At 39.4% G+C, this 20,785-nt stretch overlaps 1 protein-coding gene across 3 annotated transcripts in view; it reads left to right on the top strand.

The window, feature by feature from the left end:
* The first annotated feature begins 7,856 nt into the window (after nt 1–7,856).
* negr1 (neuronal growth regulator 1) overlaps nt 7,857–20,785 on the top strand; it is a 157,055-nt gene continuing 144,126 nt past the window's right edge. Inside the window, exon 1 of one of the 3 annotated variants that reach the window (XM_066663880.1) lies at nt 7,857–8,351. In XM_066663880.1, coding sequence (XP_066519977.1) covers nt 8,182–8,351 — 170 coding nt within the window. In that variant the 5' untranslated portion in view covers nt 7,857–8,181. The remainder of the gene's footprint in view (nt 8,352–20,785) is intronic. The other 2 variants (XM_066663881.1, XM_066663882.1) reach the window with 2 other exon arrangements.

Here is a 20,785-nt window from a genome sequence, read left to right as displayed (position 1 = left end):
ACCTTCCATCAATTCCTACCAGCTCCCGTTAGCTCCCGCCAAACCATACACCCAAACTGCACACACTAGGAGGACAGTGGAGCTCCTTCAGTCTTCAGAGAACTAGAGAATTTTATCAAGACATCATGACATCATCATCATCGAAATATTCGACTATTCCACTACTGTTCAGTACTCGTCCTAAACACTGAGCCTGAATTTTAAAGACAACAATCCACATAGGGAGACTGTCTGTGAGGAGTTTGTTGTGTTCTCCCTGTGTCCGAGTGGGTTTCCTCCCACGGTCCAAAAGCACATGTTGATAGGTGGACTGGCGACTCAAAAATGACCAAAGGGGTCTGTGTGTGTGTGTGTGTGTGTGTGTGTGTGTGTCGCCCTATGAAGGACTGGCGCCCCCTCCAGGGTGTGTTCCTACCTTGCACCCAGTGATTCTGGTTAGGCTCCGGACCCACTGTGACCCTGAAATGGATAAACAGTTACAGACAGTTCATGAATGAATGAAGATATAAACAAAATAGACAGAATATAAATGATCACTGTCAAAAACAATTCATTCATTAATTTATTATCTGTAACCGTTTATCCAATTCAGTTAAATTTATGTTGTTATATTGTTTTTTCCAATTCTAATTTCCAACTCTCTAGCATTTTATGTTGATGCATTTTAATGGATTAATTTTGATTATATTTCAGTGGTGGAACCAGATGAAAAACCTTCAGAAGAGGACCTCTTAATTATTCTTAAATGAAGAAAACAAGTTGAGTAGTGAATAGTTAAAGAATGTGGACTACAGCAGTTTCGAAGACCAAACATAAGTCTCATTCAGTAGGCCACAGAAGGTATGCCACAAGAAATGTCTACAAAGATCCTCAACAAACATAATAATAAATGTGATGAATAATGTACATGTTTAAAACATTATTAGTGCAGTGTGTGGAACTGAGATTAGGCACAGCTTTTATTTTAGATAATTAGTCATTTTATTCAGAAAGAACACTTTTTTTTCTCGGAAAGAATGTGGAGTATTATCTCTCATTGAATGTGTTCTCATTCATGATAGTTACGACTAAGAGAAAAAGAAATACAATACAGCCCCACTGTATTATAGTGGCTTTTATCTGGGGCATTTTTCTGTAGATGTTAAATATGAAAAGCTGCCATTTCCCCCTTACTGTTCCACAGTGCATTGTTGAGAACAGGATGTAAATGTAATTACAGTGGGCTTCATGCACAGTTTGATTGGATTAGAGCTATTCAAAGACCACTCCGCTGACCAATACATTAGCACCAGGCATCAGCATAGGTTTACAACCAGAAAAGCTTAAAAATCATTTTTGTACTAGGACTAGATGCTAAATATATATAGTCATGTTCAAAAGTTAGGACCGTGTATACATGTTTATTGCTTTTACTTTACAGTATTTTCTAGTAGATTTAAATCCACAGTTTCTATTTATACAAGAAACTAAATATTAAATATATCGTTCACATAGACAACATTCACTTAGACCACAAATTTATAGCAAGGGACAAATGCTCTTATCTAGATCAATTTACAGTTTTAATGAAGTTGCAAATAGTTATATTGTGAAAGTATTGCCCAAGCATTATTTTTTGTTTTAATGTGTGATATTCTTATCCATGAATCGGACAACAGACTACCACATGGAAGTGAGTGATGCAAAGCAGTAGTATGTCTGGGCACCAATATGTTAAATACATCAAATGAACAGTAACACTGAGTGCATTAGGCTTTGAAAAAGTATGGCCCTTTTAGGGGCAGGAGAATGGCACAGCAGGTAGTGTCACTGTCACACATCTCTAGGGATTGTGGGTTTGAGCCCTGCTCCAGGTGACTGTCTGTGAGGAGTTTGGTGTGTTCTCCCTGTGTCTGCATGTGTTTCCTCTAGGTGCTCTGGTTTCCTCCCATGGTCCAAAAGCACATGTTGGTACGTAGATTGGTGTAGGTGGACTGGCCATAGGTGTGAGGGTGTGAGTGAATGTGTGAATGTGTGTCCCCCTGCGAAAGACTGGCACCCCATCCAGGGTGTGTTCCTGCCATGCACCCAATGATTCCGGGTAGGCTCCAAACCAACTGTGATCCTGAACTGGATAAGCAGTTACAGACAATGAATGACTGAATGAATGAATTAATGTTCCCTTTAGAGGGCAATGGGCACCCAAAGGTTTACACATAAGGTATTGCTGATACACTTTCTGTAAATTGTAGACTTGTTAATATGCCTTTGTTTAGTTCACCATTATAAGACCACTGTAGTTAATTAATTATTTATTTAACTCTGGGCTGAATAAACGCTGCAGCACACTAATGACTAGCTGTTGGCACAGTAATTGAACAGCAAAGGCTGACTATGTAAGTTCAATTTAAATATAGTATGGAGCAAGGGGACACTGGCAGCAATTATATCTAATGACTATCAAACAATTACAACCTAACTTAGTCCTATCCAATTAAGAGAAAACACTCAACAAATACATGGCCAACCTGCTTTTTAATCACTGTCTTTTCACTAATATACTCAATATATAGTCACACAGTCAGTTATAAACAAAAAAAAAAAAACCGGCTACAGTGATAATACACAGCCAAAAAAAAAACCTTCCTGGAGGTCATGTTTTGTGATGTCACAAAACCCATTTTTATATCTTCAGCTTAGAAATGTTTAGCCCCTCCCATTTAGATTGATAAGGGTCAATCTGGTCAGAACCCAGAGACGTACCACTGTCTTAAAAGCAAAGTAACCAATAACTTTAAAAAAAAAATTTATAAATCTAAAAAGAAGTTGAAAAATGATCATTTGTGTCTTCTTTTTATATAAATATATATATATATATTTGGATTATGAAAGGGTGGCACGGTGGCGCAGCAGGTAGTGTCGCAGTCACACAGCTCCAGGGACCTAGAGGTTGTGGGTTCGATTCTCGCTAATGTAAGCGGTTACAGATAATGAATGAATGAATGGATGGATTATTAAACCACACAAAATATCATAAGCAAACCTCAGTGGGAAAATGAATTACAAGCTGTGGGATATGGCCTTTTTAAAAACAAAGAGAGGATTGTAGCAGATAAACGTGATCAGTGTGAGGTATAAACAGTAATAATTTGCAGAATTTCTTTTGAAAATCCTGCAAAAGCTGTTTTCAGTTCTGCCAATCTGGCCACATAAAGTGAAAGCAGGGAAACAGACAATGACAGTAAACAATGGAAAGCAAGTACATGAAAAAATAATGAACGCTGAGGCGACAGAGATGACAGAGTGCTTCAACAAAAGAAGGGCCAACAATCTCGCAAAATGAATTCAAGATAATGAGATAATAAGCATGTGGAAGGAAGGACGGAGTCAGGGAAAACAATAAGCATGATACTGGTTGACAACCACCTTGACCAAAGCTCTTCCAATCACAGTTCAGTGCTGTGGAACCATGCATCAGAAATTATTAGGAACGCAAGCTTGATGTATGTTTTTAAATCCACATTAGAACCACATTTGCTCAGGCTCCCATATGCCTACTGGATTGGTTATTGGGAAATTTTTATTTATTGTTTTAAATTAAACTGTAGTGTTTTAGCTTTGTAATTTGCTTATTATCTTGCTCTATGAAGCATATTAATGAAAGGTGCTATGTAAATAAAGTTTCTTACAAATTTTTAGTTATTGTCAATGCAGGTGGCAGCCTACTTTTTAGGCCTCACCCAGTCACACAGCAGCACATACGTCTTTTGGACCATATGAAGCCAACCACAGCTTCCAAAAATGTCATAGGAGAGTTCAACACACTTGCTGGAGAGCAGTGAGTGCTCAACTATGTTAGCTAATACCATGTTGAGTGATGGGTAAAAGGGAGGGCCATCCTACCCACCCAGAGAGTAAGAGTCAGACCAAAGTCAGTTTTCTACTCTTTGACTCATGGTCTATGAATGACTAAGGCATCATGGATATCCAACTTATAACCTCTAAATGATAGGACAAGTTGCCTTGATTGTTGTTGTTGTTGTTGTTGTGTTGGTGGTGGTAGCAGTAATGATGTTGCCTAGCCTAACGGTGAAATACCAGTGTACCACAGAATACCCAAGGACTGAGTATATTAGACCTAGAACATTCACAGCAACATCATCGTAAAATAGACTTTATGTTAAGCAAACAAACAAGAGCGGCCCATGCAATATGACTGTGTAATTTATAAGTACATTGTGCTGGATTTGGGGATTTTGCTTACTGTGCAAAAAAAGAGAGAAAAACTTCAAGTCACTGATGCAGAAAATTGCTTTTGCTTGTTAATACTCAACGCTGATTCATCACTGAAGGATATGTTACACAGAATGATATCTCGCATATGGTTCTCTCGTAGGATATAGGCTAAAGCATACAGTGCATACCTCATTTAATATACTTATATGTACAGAAAATGAAAGCTAATACGGAAACATTGAAAACCAGTCTGAATCTTGAATCTTGAAGTATAAAACTTACTTCCTTCTTCTGTAAAGTTATTACTTTTGAGATACAAGTTATCTGATAACCCGTGAAAATATACTCTATTAGCCACAGAGCTGTAAGATAATAAATCAGATACATATAGCAGTAGGAAATCGACCAGATGGCTAATGTGAAAATACTATAGCATACAATAATAAAACTTCTTTGGAGATCAAATGATTTATGCTCACTTAACATTTCATTTCTTGAACAAATTGACTTAAATATAGCATCTCATTTGTATTAGCAGGCTATTTTACGTTAGCCATGTTCATTATATCTGTCGCCAGAAGCTTGGTGGAGAAAATGTGGCCAATTATTTTAAAGCACTGTGTTAATTTTGCCTAGAAAAAGCCACTGAGTTGGTGAAGACCATTTTCCCCAGCACCCTGAGCTAATATTTTATGCACAGCTGATTGGCCATGGGCAGTGCACAGAATCTGAGAGTTTGAAATCCACAGGCAACCTGCACTACAAACAGAACCCACTGCCAGAGCTTCTTAAAACCTGACATTTTTTGATGAGCCAGCCATTTTCTCACACATTTGTCTAAAATTAAGAGTATTCAAAGGGAGTTTTGTGCACTTTGCTGCAGTAACACATTCTACTCTTTTTGGAAGGATTTAAAAAAATATGTTGGAACATGTCAGTGAGAATTTGGTGGCATACAGCCACAAGAGCATTATTTATGCCAGGCGCTGATGTTGAGGATTAGTTTTGGATCCCAAACACAAATCCAACACATCTAAGAGAAATGAAATTGTGCGTTAACATTAGAGAGTATAGTTCCATTGTTGATGAGGATTTAAATCTATACAACTGACACTTACCATGAAGTGTGGTGCCCTTGGGCTCATGTGCAGTTGCCCACTTTGTCTCATGGTTTTCTATAGAGATTATTCAATTATTCAATGTGCACAACTGAGCATTTGGTTCTACAGTTTCCAGTAATCTACAGGCTTAGTCTATATCTACCAGCAGCTAGTGGAATATTCAAAACTGTAAAAAGGTTGTGCCATTCCATCATGTTTAATCATCAAATTTGATCAGATTTTTAAGTCTTTTTTTTTTTAGTTATTTTGGTCACATTGCCATGAACTACATGTTTAAGAGATGCTTTGTTACTGATTAATCTATTTCCTTCTTCCTGCATGAAACATCTACCCAAGTCAGGGGATTTTTTCTCATCTTATTCTTGATAATAGTCACAGCACAAGCTGGAAACCTGGAACCATCCCTTTTCCCATATGTGTCAGATCATCTAACTGGTGTAAATGTAATAACTGCAGGCCTACAATCCAGAAGTTGTAGACCATAAAGCGTAACCAGGTCTTTCTAGTCAAAGTTATTAATATAATGAGTGGTTACAAGCATAGCAAATAGGCTATTGTAAGAGCAAGTGTGTGGTAATACTGTGTTTCCCAGTGCTGGTCCAGGAGTAATGAGCTGATCAGTGGAGTCAGGGGTGCTGGAGCTGAGGAATGTACCAGTGCAGGTGTTCTCCAGGTCCCTGACTGGGAAACACAGACAGAAAATTGAATTCACAAACTGGGATAGATGCAGCTAAATATGTCACAATTTTATTACTATACTCTTAGCTGTAAGCACAAATTAAACAAACAGACAAAGTAACTTAGTATGGGATACTTTTTCATTTGATTTCTTTACAGCTGTCAAGACAGATTTTTACAGAAAGAAGAGTCAGTGTTGTTCCGCTCAGCATTTATGGATCCTAACAGTTAGAGAGTCATTAAAAAACATTTCCAAGATACAGTGTAATTACTGTGAGAGCAATCATTGTCTATAGGATGTAAATCTGGACTCTGACCAGAAAAAAGCATCAGCCTGATTGTGGTTGAACAAATAAATAAATAAAAAAGCTGGCCATTTCTCTTTCAAAAAACAACTTTTCAGTTGTAGGAAAAAAGACATGTCAGCAGTATTTGATTCTATATGTTATGTTAATACAAAAACTGAAAGATTTACAAATTTGGCCTTGGCGTTTTGCATGGGCATGCACTCTGTGTACCAACAACAGTCATCTTGTTGTCAATTAATCAGTGAGTGCCTTCATCTATTGTCTGGTTGGGCATCTGTGCAATGTTCCAGCATCTATTTTTGTTTGCCCAGGCCAGTGTTTCACAAATGCTCCCCTGGAGGCCCACCTGCACTGTACACTCCCTTTCTCCCTGCACGTGAGACACATCATTATCTAATGATGAAGTCCTTCTGCACCTGAATAAGGAGTGTCTAGGCAGGAAACAGTGCACTGCAGGTGGGTCTCCAGCAATGAGTTGCATCCTGAAATCAAGCACTACTTACTTCTATCTATAGCAGTAGAGTGGGTGTGAAACCATGTCATAGCTAAACTTTTCATGATGAACATCATAAGCATTTCAGTTTTTGTCATAAGAAAGTGAATGCCATTTATATTGTTGTGGTATAATACCAACATGTGGAATATAATAATCACATATGCTGTGTTATTAAGAATATCTGTCATCTTTTCAAACTAAACTGACCGCTTCAACAGTCCATCTGTTCAACTGTATTATAGGATTGAACACTGTCCAGTGATTTTGTCCAGCATGTTTTATAACCACTGTAGTTTCAGACAGTAATTAGATGTGATTTCAGACAAAACCTGCACTTAGTCAGATAATTATAGGAATGTTAACTGCATATCTATATATTATGCTGATAATTTTTATATGAGGAAAACTTAAGTTTTATATATGTATTGTGATGGTGTAACCATGGTTACTATAACTCTCTAAAGGACCTGCATTTCTTGGAAGAATAATTATGCTAATTGAGTAAATAGAATAACTAATTGACTTATTGAAAAATATGCATTTTAAATGTTTAGAATTGTTTTGGATGGAAGCAATAAACAACAGGAGCCTACAATACAGTGGTATTTATTGCGGACAATTGCTTCATATACACGTAGGCTAACATTACCTAACTGCGATGATGGGACTGCTAAGCACTGGCTCTCGTGGATTTCAGGCAAATAATTGTCATTTACTAAATGTATCAATGTATTTATTTATTTCAATAATAGGCTGGTTTATGACCATCAGTCACTGCTTCTAGAATATATATATATATATATACTCAATTACTCGTTTGTGAGTCAGTGTGAAGCTATTACACAGATAATCTAAAACAAATACACGGGTGAGGAATGATGTGGAGATGTGGAGGCAGGAGTGATGACGCTGGGTTTGATTCCTCAAAGGGTTAAGTGCTCCATCGTGAGCTACAGGGAGCAGGTTGCCTGGGAAACGGCCGCCTGGCAACAGGATCAGAGCCCGGGGGGTGGTGGGGTGTGTGTGTGTGCGCGCGCTGATCTGCTCCCATTCTCCATTTCCTCACTAGATGGTGTGTGTGAGAGCCGCTGGAGAGCAGCAGAGCCCCAGCCTCGCTTCCCCGAGCTCGCACACTCACACACACACACACACACACGCGCGCGCACTCTCTATCTCTCCCTCTCCAACCAAAACAAACCTGGAAAACTACACGGAGCGCCATCCATTTTTCGGGCTTATAAGCAGAGCGCAGCGGGATTAATAAATACGTGTTTGGTCCACTTCCCATTCTCTGTTTTTATTTTTGTTTTGTTTTTTTGGACCTTTTCTGCTAACGGCGCGGAGAAGCCAGGACTCGGCGGTGATGGACGTTATGATGGCCGTGCAGGATGCGTGTGTCTCCGGTCAGTGGCTCACCGCTATCATTCTCAGTTTTTGCTGCTTTTTGCCTTCGTGCTTGCCCGCCGGACAGACAGTGGACTATGCCTCCAGTGAGAGTGTGGTCAGCAGACAAGGGGACACGGCGCTCCTGAGGTAGGAGAAACACAGCAGCCTATAACTAACACAAACTCCATAAACTTAGAGCCCAAAGCCCATCACAGCGTTAGTGCTCTCCGTCCATCAGCGTTAACTGGGTCAGCCAACACACAGCCAGCGGTCTGGAGCGGTGTTCCTCTCTCGCTTTCCTCTTTATCCCCGGGGCACTCTTCCACACTTAGCCTAACGTTAGCTTAGCCAGGGGGTGACGCGCTTGTGATAGTTGCTTCAGAGTTTGGGGGGGGGGGGGGGGTTCTTGAAAAACGAATTTGCCTCTAAATGAACAGTGTAATTTTCATCCCTGGTCATTCAGAGAACAGGTTCAGTGATTGTGTAACAGGGCTGAGTGAGGGGTTTTTTGGAAACCGCGCCAAGAAGAATGTTTTGTCCAATTCGGTTACAATGAACTCATTCATGATCTTCCCCGGATCCCCTGAAAAGAGAGCTGGACTTGCACAGAGAGCTGGACTTGATAAAGAAAGCCGGACTGGTATAGAGAGCTGCACTGGTTCAGCCCAAAGCAGATGAGCCCAGTAGATAGCGGGATATAATTGAATATTAACCCTTTAAGCTTTTTTTCTGCACGGGGATTAGTCTGTATGAAAGCTGCCCGCAGGCATCAGAGCATCGGTCGTTTTCAATCACCAGCATCATCATCATGTTGATAAGGGGCTTAATTAAGTAGCCTACGAAACTGAACTCATCAAAACCTCTCCTACACTTCTGAAGGGACAGTTTCCCTCAGATGGCAGAGAAGCAAAGAAAACAGCTGGATCTCCCACTGAGACGACAGTGTTGTCTTTTATCTCAAAGAGGCATTGGGTGTTGCCTAAATCAGGGTTTGCTTCAACTTTGCTCTCCATGGTGCCGTGACCTGCTGTCTCCAGTGTCATGCTTGCTTTTCAGTTCAATTAGGACTAACCTGAACACGTTTTGGTTCAGGTATCTACTTATTTCTCATTCTTCCAGACACTTCTGAATCTCAACAACGCTGACAAGCATCCCTTAGATTGCCACCACCCAAAAAAAAAAAAAAAAATCTGCTCTTGGCACAGCTCACCCTCATTTTGATTTATATATTACATTTCTTTATCTCTTTAAGGTTCCAAAGCATTGTTGTCAAGCCGTAACATTTCTTTTCCATAGCTCTTTGCCCAGTATTTATGTATATGTAGCAGGATAAATGCAAATAATGGAGTAGAATAGAGATCTGATAAATTCCCTGTTAAACCCCCAGTGGTTGATTGATAGCAGAAAGTCCTCTTCGTGCCTCCTGTGGTTATTTGACTTGCTAGTTGACTGACTCCTATTTGAAACCTGCTCCCCTGTCTCCCTGTGGAAGGCTTGATTCCTGTTTTAGTGATGTATAAAACATGCAAGTTGGGTTTCTGTACTATAGCTCTATTAAAGGAACGAAATAATGCAGTTATATGAAGTTTAATATCAGCTTGTGTGGTGGTATGGTGATGCTAACCTTAACCTTATAAAGTCCTATTTCTCTCAATATTTGTTCACATTTAGATATTATTTAGAATATTATTTAGATGACATGTGTATCCAGTGTTCTGGATGAATCTGGCTTTTAGAATTACCTTTCAATGTTACACTACAATGTGTAATCCTGTATTTCAAATTTGTAGTTGTTAGTTGTCAGAATAATTCACACAACGTTTTAATTTAGGTATTTACCAGGTATTTAACAAATGTTAAGACAAAAGAAAAACACAGCCCTGTCTTTCTGTAGTAATTCTATACCTATTTTAAATATGCATAAAAATCTATTATGGGTTTATGAATTTTTGAAGGCCTCTTCTGAAGGCCTGTTTCAGCATGGTCAACGTGTAGAGAAGGATCACTAATCTCTTCCTTAGGTGGTTGTAAAGATATTGCCAAACACGCTTGCAGCCCAGTTAAACATCTCAGCATGCTTGCAGGAGAACACTTAATACATGACAGCAGACACCTAACCTTACATAGATGTGGTTGAGTGAACTCCCACCGTACTTTAAACCCTCTGAGATCATTATGAGCTAGACCCTTGAGGCCCCCTGGTTATAAAAGGCCTGTTGGCACGGATCCTACTATAACGTAGGTCTCTGTTCCAGAGCTTAAAGCCCTAGGGATCCCAGATCCATGATTGCTTTATAATTAGGTTAATATTGGGCTTGTGGGCACACAATATGCATGTACAGAGTAGGCTGTGTGACTTAATTGCTGACTTCTCAATGTCTAGATGCACTTTATCAGATTTTCTCCATTGTCAGTGTAGACTGCTGGGCCCAAAAGCATCATAAGGCTGATGTTGCTTGTCGCTCCCATAGCTTTTATCAAAACTACACCTTACTGCTGGAACAGTCTCCGTTTCTTGGAGTCTATCGAGCAGCGGCTAACCTGGCCGCCATTGACTACTGCGACTAATTTAATCACTATCCATTAACACTGGTTATCTAATGTTGGATCCTCAGCCTGATTCTCAGAATCCTCCATAGGAACGTCTGAGTATAGAAATTCAACACCTTAATGGTGCAGACAGGAGTACTCCAACACTAGTGAGTATCGAAAAGTTCTGTGTCTCTCACTGCCAGATGTCAATACCTAAGTAGTCAGTCTCAGCATCCAGGAGCCAATAGGTATACTTAGTTCAAAATTTAGACTGCTGATTGCATTCTGTATGGATGTTAAGGATGTCAATATTTCTTGATTAGTCTGCAGTCCATTACAATCAGTAAATACACTCTCACTTCTAGCACCTCATTTCTTTCTGATTCAGTCACATTCCTTCATTGAAAACTGAGTTTGTTACTGAAATCAAAGGTTATATTCCCAAGTTGAGACTTATTTGAAACTTCTTTGAATCCACTTCAACATATTCAGCTAATTTTAAGCAGTGCATATCATTTTTTGTTTTGTTTTGTTTTTATTTTATAAAACTTTGCTTCACGTTCAACCCTCTTGTGTCTAAAGGCATTGGCTTGATTTGTTTGCATATGTTCTTAATTTTGCACATTCAAATGCACTTTATACCCATCTGTTTCATACCAAAGGTTCAGAACAGTCTCAGATCTTTCTGTAATGAGGCCCCAATTGACCTAGAGAACAGAGACGTATTCATTCATTCTTTTTCTGTAACTGCTTCATCGTGTTCAGGGTCGTGATGTGTCCAGAGCCTACCCACAATCACTGGGTGAAGGGCCACACTGCCAGTCCATCACAGACAGAGAAAAGAGATCATTTGGCCTTAAGGCTAAAAAGTTGAAGTCCAATTTTAGAAATCTTTTGTGACAATATACCTTTACTCACGAGAGTCCACTGGTCAGATTCACACAAAATGTCAGACACAAGATTTCACCAGTTACTCACAGCGAGAGGCAGAAGATGTGTATCTCTGCAGTTCTTTCTAGCCTCATAACGTCTGGTACAATCTCGCAATGGGCAGACGTTAGAAATTCATGTTTGAGCCATATTTCTGTGAAGTATTATCGCAATTACATTAATAAAAGCTTTGACTAATGTCAACTTTGATGTATGGATTCATGTATCTTAATGGTAAAGTACACAAAAACATTAATACTTTACACTAGAGATTACCTGACATGTGCTTTACTGCCCTTGAGAATCAGAAAAAAAGTTCACAGCTCGGGTATGTCAGGTTTCTGAAGGTCTTCATTTTACTGGTTAAATATGAGCTGTAAATTCACTGCAGATGAATGGAGTTGGACACACCCTCATGTTGTACAATTTCTTTAAGTGTTTTCAGCTTATGTTGGGCAAGAGAGGTTGTATTTAATGCAAATGATATTTTATGTAGCTAGAGAGATGTCGGTATCTGTTCTTACACTCTGGAAAGCTACATACCTCCGTGCTATAGTTTGTTTTCAGTTACATGATTCTGACAGTGCACTCAGTCCAGATGGAGGGCAGGAGGTGAAAAACAATGGAGCAGATTGAGGTGCTGAGCCTGTATTGTGCTTTGGTAGCAGGTACCTGCCTCGGCATTTAAGGTGACAGTTTACTTGGGTGTGCGGTCTGTGAGGAGTGAGTATTGTACTTCGCTTAGTTCTGTGGGTCTGCGTCTTTTTATGGATTAAAACCCAACATTATGTTAAGTAAATATCGTTAATCTTGGCATTGAATGGTTTTGTTGCTTGGTTAATTTACATTCTGCTGCACTATTTAAGGTGGAATGATAACTGTTTGTGAGGAGTTTGGTGTGTTCTTGGTGCCGGTTTCCTCACGAGATCCAAAAGCACAGATTGGAAGGTGGATTGGCTACTCAGAAGTGTTCCTTTGTGTGTGTGTATAAGCAAATGTGAGTGTGTTGCCCACTCCAAGGTGTGTTCCTGCCTTGCGCCCAGTGATTCTGAGTAGACCCACTGCGACCCTGAACTGGATAAGCGGTTACAGACAGTGAATAAATGAATCATAAAAATGGGGAATAAAAAGCTTCAGATCCATGCACTTGTGAGAAGCGAGATGTATTTTGCACAGTTCTGTTGGTGCTCTGGCTGTGTGCTGATGATAGATTTAAATCAGTGTCTACAAGGATCAGCACTAAATACGAACAAGAAACTTGTGAATTGGGAGCTGCCTTCAGTCTTGTCCTGACCATAGAAGGAAGCTCCCAAGCCAAATTTGCTGCTGTTTTTAAGTCACATTCCTGTGTATTTTCTCCCTTGTGGACAACAGCATATGGTTCATCAGTTGAAATGATTTTGAGCAACGGTAAATAATGCAAGCTACAGGCATTATCAGAGTGTGTGGTAGAGCTCCCTGTGTATTAAATCATTTCCTGCCTTCAATCTGCAGTTCGTGATGTCATTTGCAAACCACCCGTCTTATTCCCTGAAATACCTTCCCAAGCCATGAGGTCACCACCCAGGTCAGCAGGTATGCATGATGAAAGGGCAAGTTGAGCCCGGCTGATTACTCAAGCTCCAGAATATCTTTTCCCTTTCATGGTCACTAAGGTCTGTTCTCGCATTCATACAGATTAATGAGAAAGACCATCAGACCTGACCAGCATTCTTATGACCCTTATGATCCTGAATATTATTTGCTTAATTAGCAGAAGAATCACATCTGTGCCCATGGGTCATGCTTTGTAGACCTGAGCTACATATAAATGTTTGGCCACATCTCTGTCCTCTCGAGTTGGTATTCAGAAAACGTTTCTTGCTCTGTTGTGAAATATATAGCTTATTCACATGTAGGCCAGCGTGACATTTTAAAAATGATGTCATCAGGAAGGGCAATGCATTTTTGTATTCAGAAGTGTATTCACATTTGTCGCCAGAAGTGGATGATGAGTCTGGGTCTGTTCTGTGCCGCCAATATGCCAGTCACGACCGTCCCACTAGCCTAGCTGATATTAGGAGGTGGTCTCAGAGGGTGGGATGCCCTTTGGCCTGCGGTTCACGGTGATCCCACCTCAGTGCTTCATCTAAATGTGGGTGGTGTCTCCTCCCTCCTAATGCCACACCTCGCTCTGTTACTGCTGGTTAATTGGTATGGACTGTTTTCTTTATGCCTTTTACTTGTTTTCCCTAAAAATGCCAGCATAACAGTACCTCTATTAAAATCTCATATAAGCATGTTTTTATCACCGACGTTGCTCAGCTTGGAAAATATTTTGCTGCCGCACACTTTGTCATGACAAACTCTGTGAAACAAGCCGATAGACCAAGAAACAATAGTTTTGCTAGCAGCGTTCAATTTTAAATTAAAAGGAGAACTTTCAGATTGTGTCAGACGGGACCTCTCCATGCACCCGGAGGATCAAAGTGATTCAATTTTGAATGTGGAAATTTTGATTGGTATCAGGCCAGCCTCAATTTTCACCCCAATTTTCCTTCATTTCTTAAAGTGCTTGAGTGATAAGCAGGCTTGTTTCATGATTTTTTAAATGGTCTTCCAGCTGCAGTGATCACACAATGTTACAAGCGGAAATGCATTTAAAATCTGTTATTTTGCGGCTTGCTTATTTCTAACCTCAGTTGAGCTGACTGTAGGATGGCGAGTCATTCCTTCTGCAGTGGCATGTCCGCTGTACACCAAGCAAGTAGACGACTCTTGCTGCTGAACTACTTTGTATTGTATTGCAGAGACCTGTGGTGCTGTCTTCATTTGAAATGGGCAGTTGTTTTATATAATTAATAAGTACGGCCTTAATCATTAATGGAAGTAATTATGGAGTGCAATGAAAAATGCATGTTTATAGTTCAAAATACTGACCCTTTCATTAATGATTAAGAATTCATTTTGAAATGGGCATACAGCTGTGTAAAGCCCACCACAATTGTGCCTGAGCTGATAATCCAACTTTATGTAATTAACAAGGTGAAGAGTGCCTCTGATTAACCCTTTGTTCTTTCTGTAATTATCTAATGGCATTTAGCAACTTTCCAAGGTGGCCCGATGTGTACTCAGTGTGTTCCTCCATCATACTCTTCCCCCTCAGCACTGTACCTTCCCTCAAACTGACACTCCTTTTAAGTTTCACTCCCACGTGTCCTTTTCAAAAAAAGTAATAGGAGGTTTTGGCAGTGAAAGATTTGGGACAGCCTTGACCCCCACTCTGTGCACCTGTCCATCATTACTGAAAACGTGAAAGATTCCTTTTTCTGTTCAGAGGTCCACCATGGGTTCTCCAAGTGCTGTCAAGGATGTTGCATTAATATTTCACTTCTAAGAAAATCTTTGTAACAGCATTGCCTTAGTGATACTTTCTGCCTGTAATTATATGGGTATATATCACTAATTTAAAACATGATTGATATATGAAGTAATTGTCCGATGTGAGGGCAGTAACTGAGTTTTGTTATGGAAAACGATAAGGTGTTTTTGAAGAGATGACTTTGAGGTTGGGCTTAGAATTTTTTCTAGGGCACCGGAACATTAATCCCCTAATGACATCCCACAGTGCACCTCAGATATAGGGGACAAAAGTGTGCCCATCATGATCTAGTGTACCCCAGATTGTACTGAAAGCCCACCGAAGGGAAATATTACTGAAGATTAAGACAGTGGACTGTTGTGGACAGTGGAAAAAACCAAACACTACAAAATTCACACAGGCATGTAGTGATTGACCGATATGGGTTTTTTGATTGCCGCTGTTTAGACAGCAGTAGTGGCCGATATTCCTCAGGCAGTGATTAAACTAGAGGCATTATCGTGATTTATTGTTACAGAAAACCCTTCAAATTTGTAAAAGAAATCATTTAGAGGTTCTGAAATATATATGAAGTGGTCAAAAGCTTATGAAAACCACAAAAAAATGTACGCGCTTGTCTTATTTTTGAAATAAAAAAAATGTTAGTGAGTTCATGAGTCCCATTACTTTTTTCTTTTTAAAATTGTGTCTCCAGGGGTATACTTTCATCAGGTAAAATTTGGAGTTGATACCTCCTACTGATATGAGGTTATTCAAGCTGCAGCAGACAGATGGCCTCTCCAAGTGTCTCTTTAGACCCCAAGCTCTTCATAAGGAAACTGATTACTTTTACTGCAAAAATACAGTGTATATACCTTGTCTAGACCTAATGTCAACAACTTAGTGTTTTTCTTTACTTTCTATGAGAAACTCGTCTTCTGTCCCTCACCAAGTGGCCATTTACCCCTCACCAAACAGTAACAACTCTTAGTTATGGTGTGTTTTATTCTAATATACTGATTTTATTTCTGATGTTTACACTTGTTTCTCACCGACTACAGTGTTGCTTTAAATGACTGACTTGTTAAAAGGCGAGAGATGCACTCTGATTGGCTGTAGAGTAAGGCAGCCTCCCACACACCCCCTGCTGCATTTAAATGTCCTCAGTGGGGGAAATGTAAGTAGTAAAAAACATCTAAGCTTTGAAACATGTTTATTGACTTGATTATTGTTTGTGGAGCTTGTGGCTGCCAAATAGATCCGTTTGAGCCTCTCTCGCTGTGTCTGTTAAGTGCTGAAAACATATGTGCTCTGCTGCACGTTTGTCCTTCCTCCTTGGGTGCGCATTGTCATAACTCTGCCCCTGATTGGTCTACAGACTTGACTGACATGTTGTTGAAAAGCTGAGAGCCTAAGCTACGCGGCAGTAGGTGTGACATGGGTCCAAAGGGTTCATATTTTAATTATTTTTTGAAAATGTGTACTATTTTTTCGGCCAGTACTCTTGACACAAACTTGAGGATTACTCACGAACGGTTTGATGGAGAGACTCAGATTTAGTCTTGTTTTGAAGGGGACTATCTAAGGTAAGCGCTGTTGTGCTCACTTGTGTGTGAGCTGTTGTGGGCTTTTCAGGCTTCGAGAAGCAGCGGTTTTGTCATGATGAGGAAGAAACTTGAAGTTTGGATTTTCTTGTTTTCTTGGCTTTAATTCCATAGTCCTACATTTTAGCATATATCTTCATGATCCTGAGAGTCTGCCTGTTCGATCGGTGTATGATATATATACACATTACTCAAATATGGTGCCGTGAAAAATCTGAAAATCTGTACTGTCACTAATATTTTTTCATAAACATTTCCAGTAACAGCAAAAATACTTATTTATCAAGTGAGGTTATATATAAAATGATTAAATAAATGATAATCAGTGACTTTAAGCTTTAATTTGGTATATTAACTGTCAACTTTGGACCTGTAGTACTTGAGATATACTGATGGATATAACAATGAGTGATTTTTTTTTTATAGGCGCCGCCGACTAATGAGTGAAATAAGAAGCTAAATACCACTGGGTTTCTAAGTTACAACTATCAACTCGTTTATGAGCAGATTATTGAGTGTATGTTACAAAGAGCAGCCAGTAACAAATAGTGAGAGCTGAAGAAGAGAAAATAATTTGTACCGTTTTCTCTGATGAGACGGCATGCAGCTACATGTTGGAGGCTTGTACTCCTGTACTTGTGGTCAATGATGGCTGTCTGTAAGATGACAAAATGGACACAAGGGGCGCTCTAACGGCCAGAATGACGGAGCATTGCCTGTGTGCACTGTGTAAATATCGACCTCTTGCACTAATATATCGGCCGATGCCGATTATATAAAAGATGCCAAAAATCGGCCAGATTAATTGTCCGGCCGACATATTGGTTGATAACTACAGGCATGTATTTTCTATAAATCTGATTTGTGTAATAAGCTGGCAGCCTTCAGCACTCTTTTACCATAGGCTTAATGCAATGCAATGTGTCATGTAGTTTGTTAAATATTATGTATTTTCCAAAGAGTTAGAATCCCAAATTGTCCTGAAATATTCCATATTTTAATTTAGAAACCTGGGTGGGGTCATGGCACCCCAGGTCTTTGGGTCCTGGTTTTGGAGTGTTCTCCCATGTCTGCTTGGGTTTCCTCCTACAATCCAAAAATACATGTTGGTAGGTGGCTGTGCGGTGCATAATTGTCCATAGCTGTGAGTGTATGAGGAGTGACTGTGTGAGTGTGTGATCCTCCAAAAATAGACTGGCGCCCTGTCCATGTGTGTTCCAGCCTGGGGACCAGGTAGGTTCCAGACCTACCTCAACCCTGAACAGGATGAAGTGGTTACAGAAGATGAATGAATAACAAGACCGTATATTGTATACCCCACTTACCCGATACATTGTGCAGGAATATTGCTAAGAATGATTTTCTTCCAATTATGTAGTGAATTATTTAATGTTTTTAATATATTATAAAGCCTTGAAAGTGTTCTGTATGTCATCGAACAACCAATTTTGGTTCCACAAAGAACAGTTATTTTAAAGAGCCATTCTAAGTGAGTTCTGCAAGTTGAGAACCTGTTTAATATAAAAAAAACTTCCACATAATGGAAAGCTTCCGTAGCAGTTGAATTTCTTTCTGTTTTAAACAAAGACCATTGAGGAACCTTTTATTTTTAATAGTGACTGTGAGTGTGATTATAGTGTGCAAGAGCTCTGGCCATTGAGAATGACCCTCTTATCCCCTTTAAAAAGTGCTGCAGTTGCCATAATGATTTGGCAGCGTATCAGGCAACTATATATGAGCTTAATCAGGTAGACAGATATTCAGGATGAGAAGTAAATCTAGATTGCTTGATGCACTGCTGCTTCATTTATTTATTTATTATTTTATAAAAAGCAGTGCAGTTGTTGACTCAAAAAAAAGGTGTCCCTAAGTGTAAGTGAATATGTGTATGTGTGTGTCACCCTGTGAATGACTGGCACCCCCTCCAGGGTGTGTTCCTGCCTTGTGCCCAGTGTTTTCTGGTAGGCACTGGACCCACCGCCACCCTGAACTGGATAAGTGGTTACAGATAATGAATGAATGAGTGCAGTTGTTTTGCAGTTGTGTTGTTATGAAAAAAAAAAACCCTTGGCAAGACCCAACTTTCTATTCTTTGTAATAATGTGGGTAAAAGTGACAATGTGTCTATTTGTTAATTACCTTAAAATTTAAAAATAATCTAAGATTAACCTAATCCTAGCAAACATCTATTGACAAAGCAAAGCCGTTGTGACACAACGAGCGTCTGAAGGTAGATCCCTTTGCAGACAATCTCTGCCAAAATATGGCTACAGAACAGCTTGTGACAAGGAAGCTTTCATGTGTTAAGCTTATATTGTCAACTCCTGTTCACACTAATGAATCATCAGCTTTCACTCCTCTTATTTACATGCCTGTTCTGTCTCGGTGTTGGAAAGGCTATAACTTCACAGAAGATCAAGCTTTTAGTGTTATTTCACTTACAAGCCTATTTTAAGCTCTCTGCTCTGTGGGTGTGCTATCTGTTATCTGACTTGTGCTCTTGCAAAAAACCTGCAACATTCCAGTGGTTCGTGCTATGACACTCAAGATAACAGACCATCGACCATAAATAGGTATAATACATGGTGTCACATAACTGGTAAAGCCATCTATTGCTGTATAAAGTGTAGGGATGAACTGTGTGCTAGTGGTGATTTTCCCTCCTGATTCTGTTGTTGGGATATATTATTTGTATTGAGAATAGCTGTTGCCAACTCCTATAACACAGGGCCTATGGCCACATTGATTCACATTTTTGCCAAAGTCTCAAGTGTCCCAAGTTGGCACTTTAACGTGTCATGGCTTAATTTCCATTCATACACAATATACAATTTACACATTTAATAAAAAAGCCAACCTTAAGTATGGTCATGTGTGAGATCAGTTGTCCATTTCACTTGACATGGAATTAGCCGCATCAACTCAGATTTGGTCAGAACTGGCTAATAGTAACCTTACCAGCACATTTAGCAATTAGTATATAGATGTACACTTCTACAACTCAGTCTTTTTGTTGACTTCTCTGATGACTAGTTTGATATAATATAGTGTCAAATAGCAGTCCTGACAGTAAAAATGATTCAGATAATGATGACTACAAAATAATAATAACAATTATAAAAAAAGACACTGGAAGGTTTAGGGTGAAGTGAAAGAAAGAATTCCTTTGGCTCGGGTATGTTTTTGAGAGGGGTGTGATGTTCTGTCGAGCATGTCACCAGTTTCCACACAGGCATACACTACAAGCTCATTCTTCACCGGGAGCAACTCAGTGAAAAAACAATATTCAGAAACATAGCCACAGCTTTCAGCACGAGCGCTGTTACAGCACTGTGATCTGCAGCCATCCAAATAATAACCCAGAGGGGCCAGTTGATCACAGCCTCATAAAGATGGACTTGGGAGAGGCGGATCAAATGATAAAAATCTTCAGTCTGGTTTAATATACTGTGGGAAGAAACATGTAAATATTGATAGTTTGTTCTTTGGAAATACGACATATAAACTATAAATATAGTTGAGATATATTGGCCACAATTACTTAATTTTGGCTGTATTGTCGACCCCATCCTGAGGCATATGTAACATTGTGCCTGATCTGGATACTCTACATGAACAGATCATTTAAATCCAATGTCTAATGTTTCCTACCAAATTCCAGAAAGATTTCTACATGGTTGATATTGCTCTGCTACTGTACAAATTGTTTGAAAACATCTGTGCTTATGGGTGGTGGTAAGCAAAAAAGAAACAGAATTGTTAACCACTATTTTAAATTTTCCTTACCATGACTTACAATGTCCAGTCTTGCTTTTGTTGTAGTGAAGTATTTTTGTTGTAGTGCACCTCTTTACAATTTAGAGCATTACATTAGCGACGGCATGTTTTAACAATTCTCATGAAGGAAAAAATGAATGATAAATAATGTCCAAAATAGCAGTAAGAAAATGGTATTTTTTTAAAAAAAGGTAAGAATATTGCTACCTGTCTAATGCATAATTATGTATGAAGTACTGCTTTCCATTTGCTGGAGGTGAAAGGACTGTTCTTATGTGTTTGACAGTTTCTCTCTCTTTCTTTTTTTTTCTGGTGTCATTTTCATTCTGTGAACTGTTGTCTAATCCCTGGCTGGAATGACACCATTGGGGGAAAATGTGAAAGCTCTAGTGATTAAC

Source organism: Hoplias malabaricus, chromosome 3, assembly GCF_029633855.1.
Source record: "Hoplias malabaricus isolate fHopMal1 chromosome 3, fHopMal1.hap1, whole genome shotgun sequence".
In the NCBI taxonomy this organism is placed as follows: domain Eukaryota; kingdom Metazoa; phylum Chordata; class Actinopteri; order Characiformes; family Erythrinidae; genus Hoplias; species Hoplias malabaricus.
The sequence above is the reverse complement of the archived record's forward strand: the minus strand, read 5'-3'. Positions and strand labels throughout refer to the sequence as shown.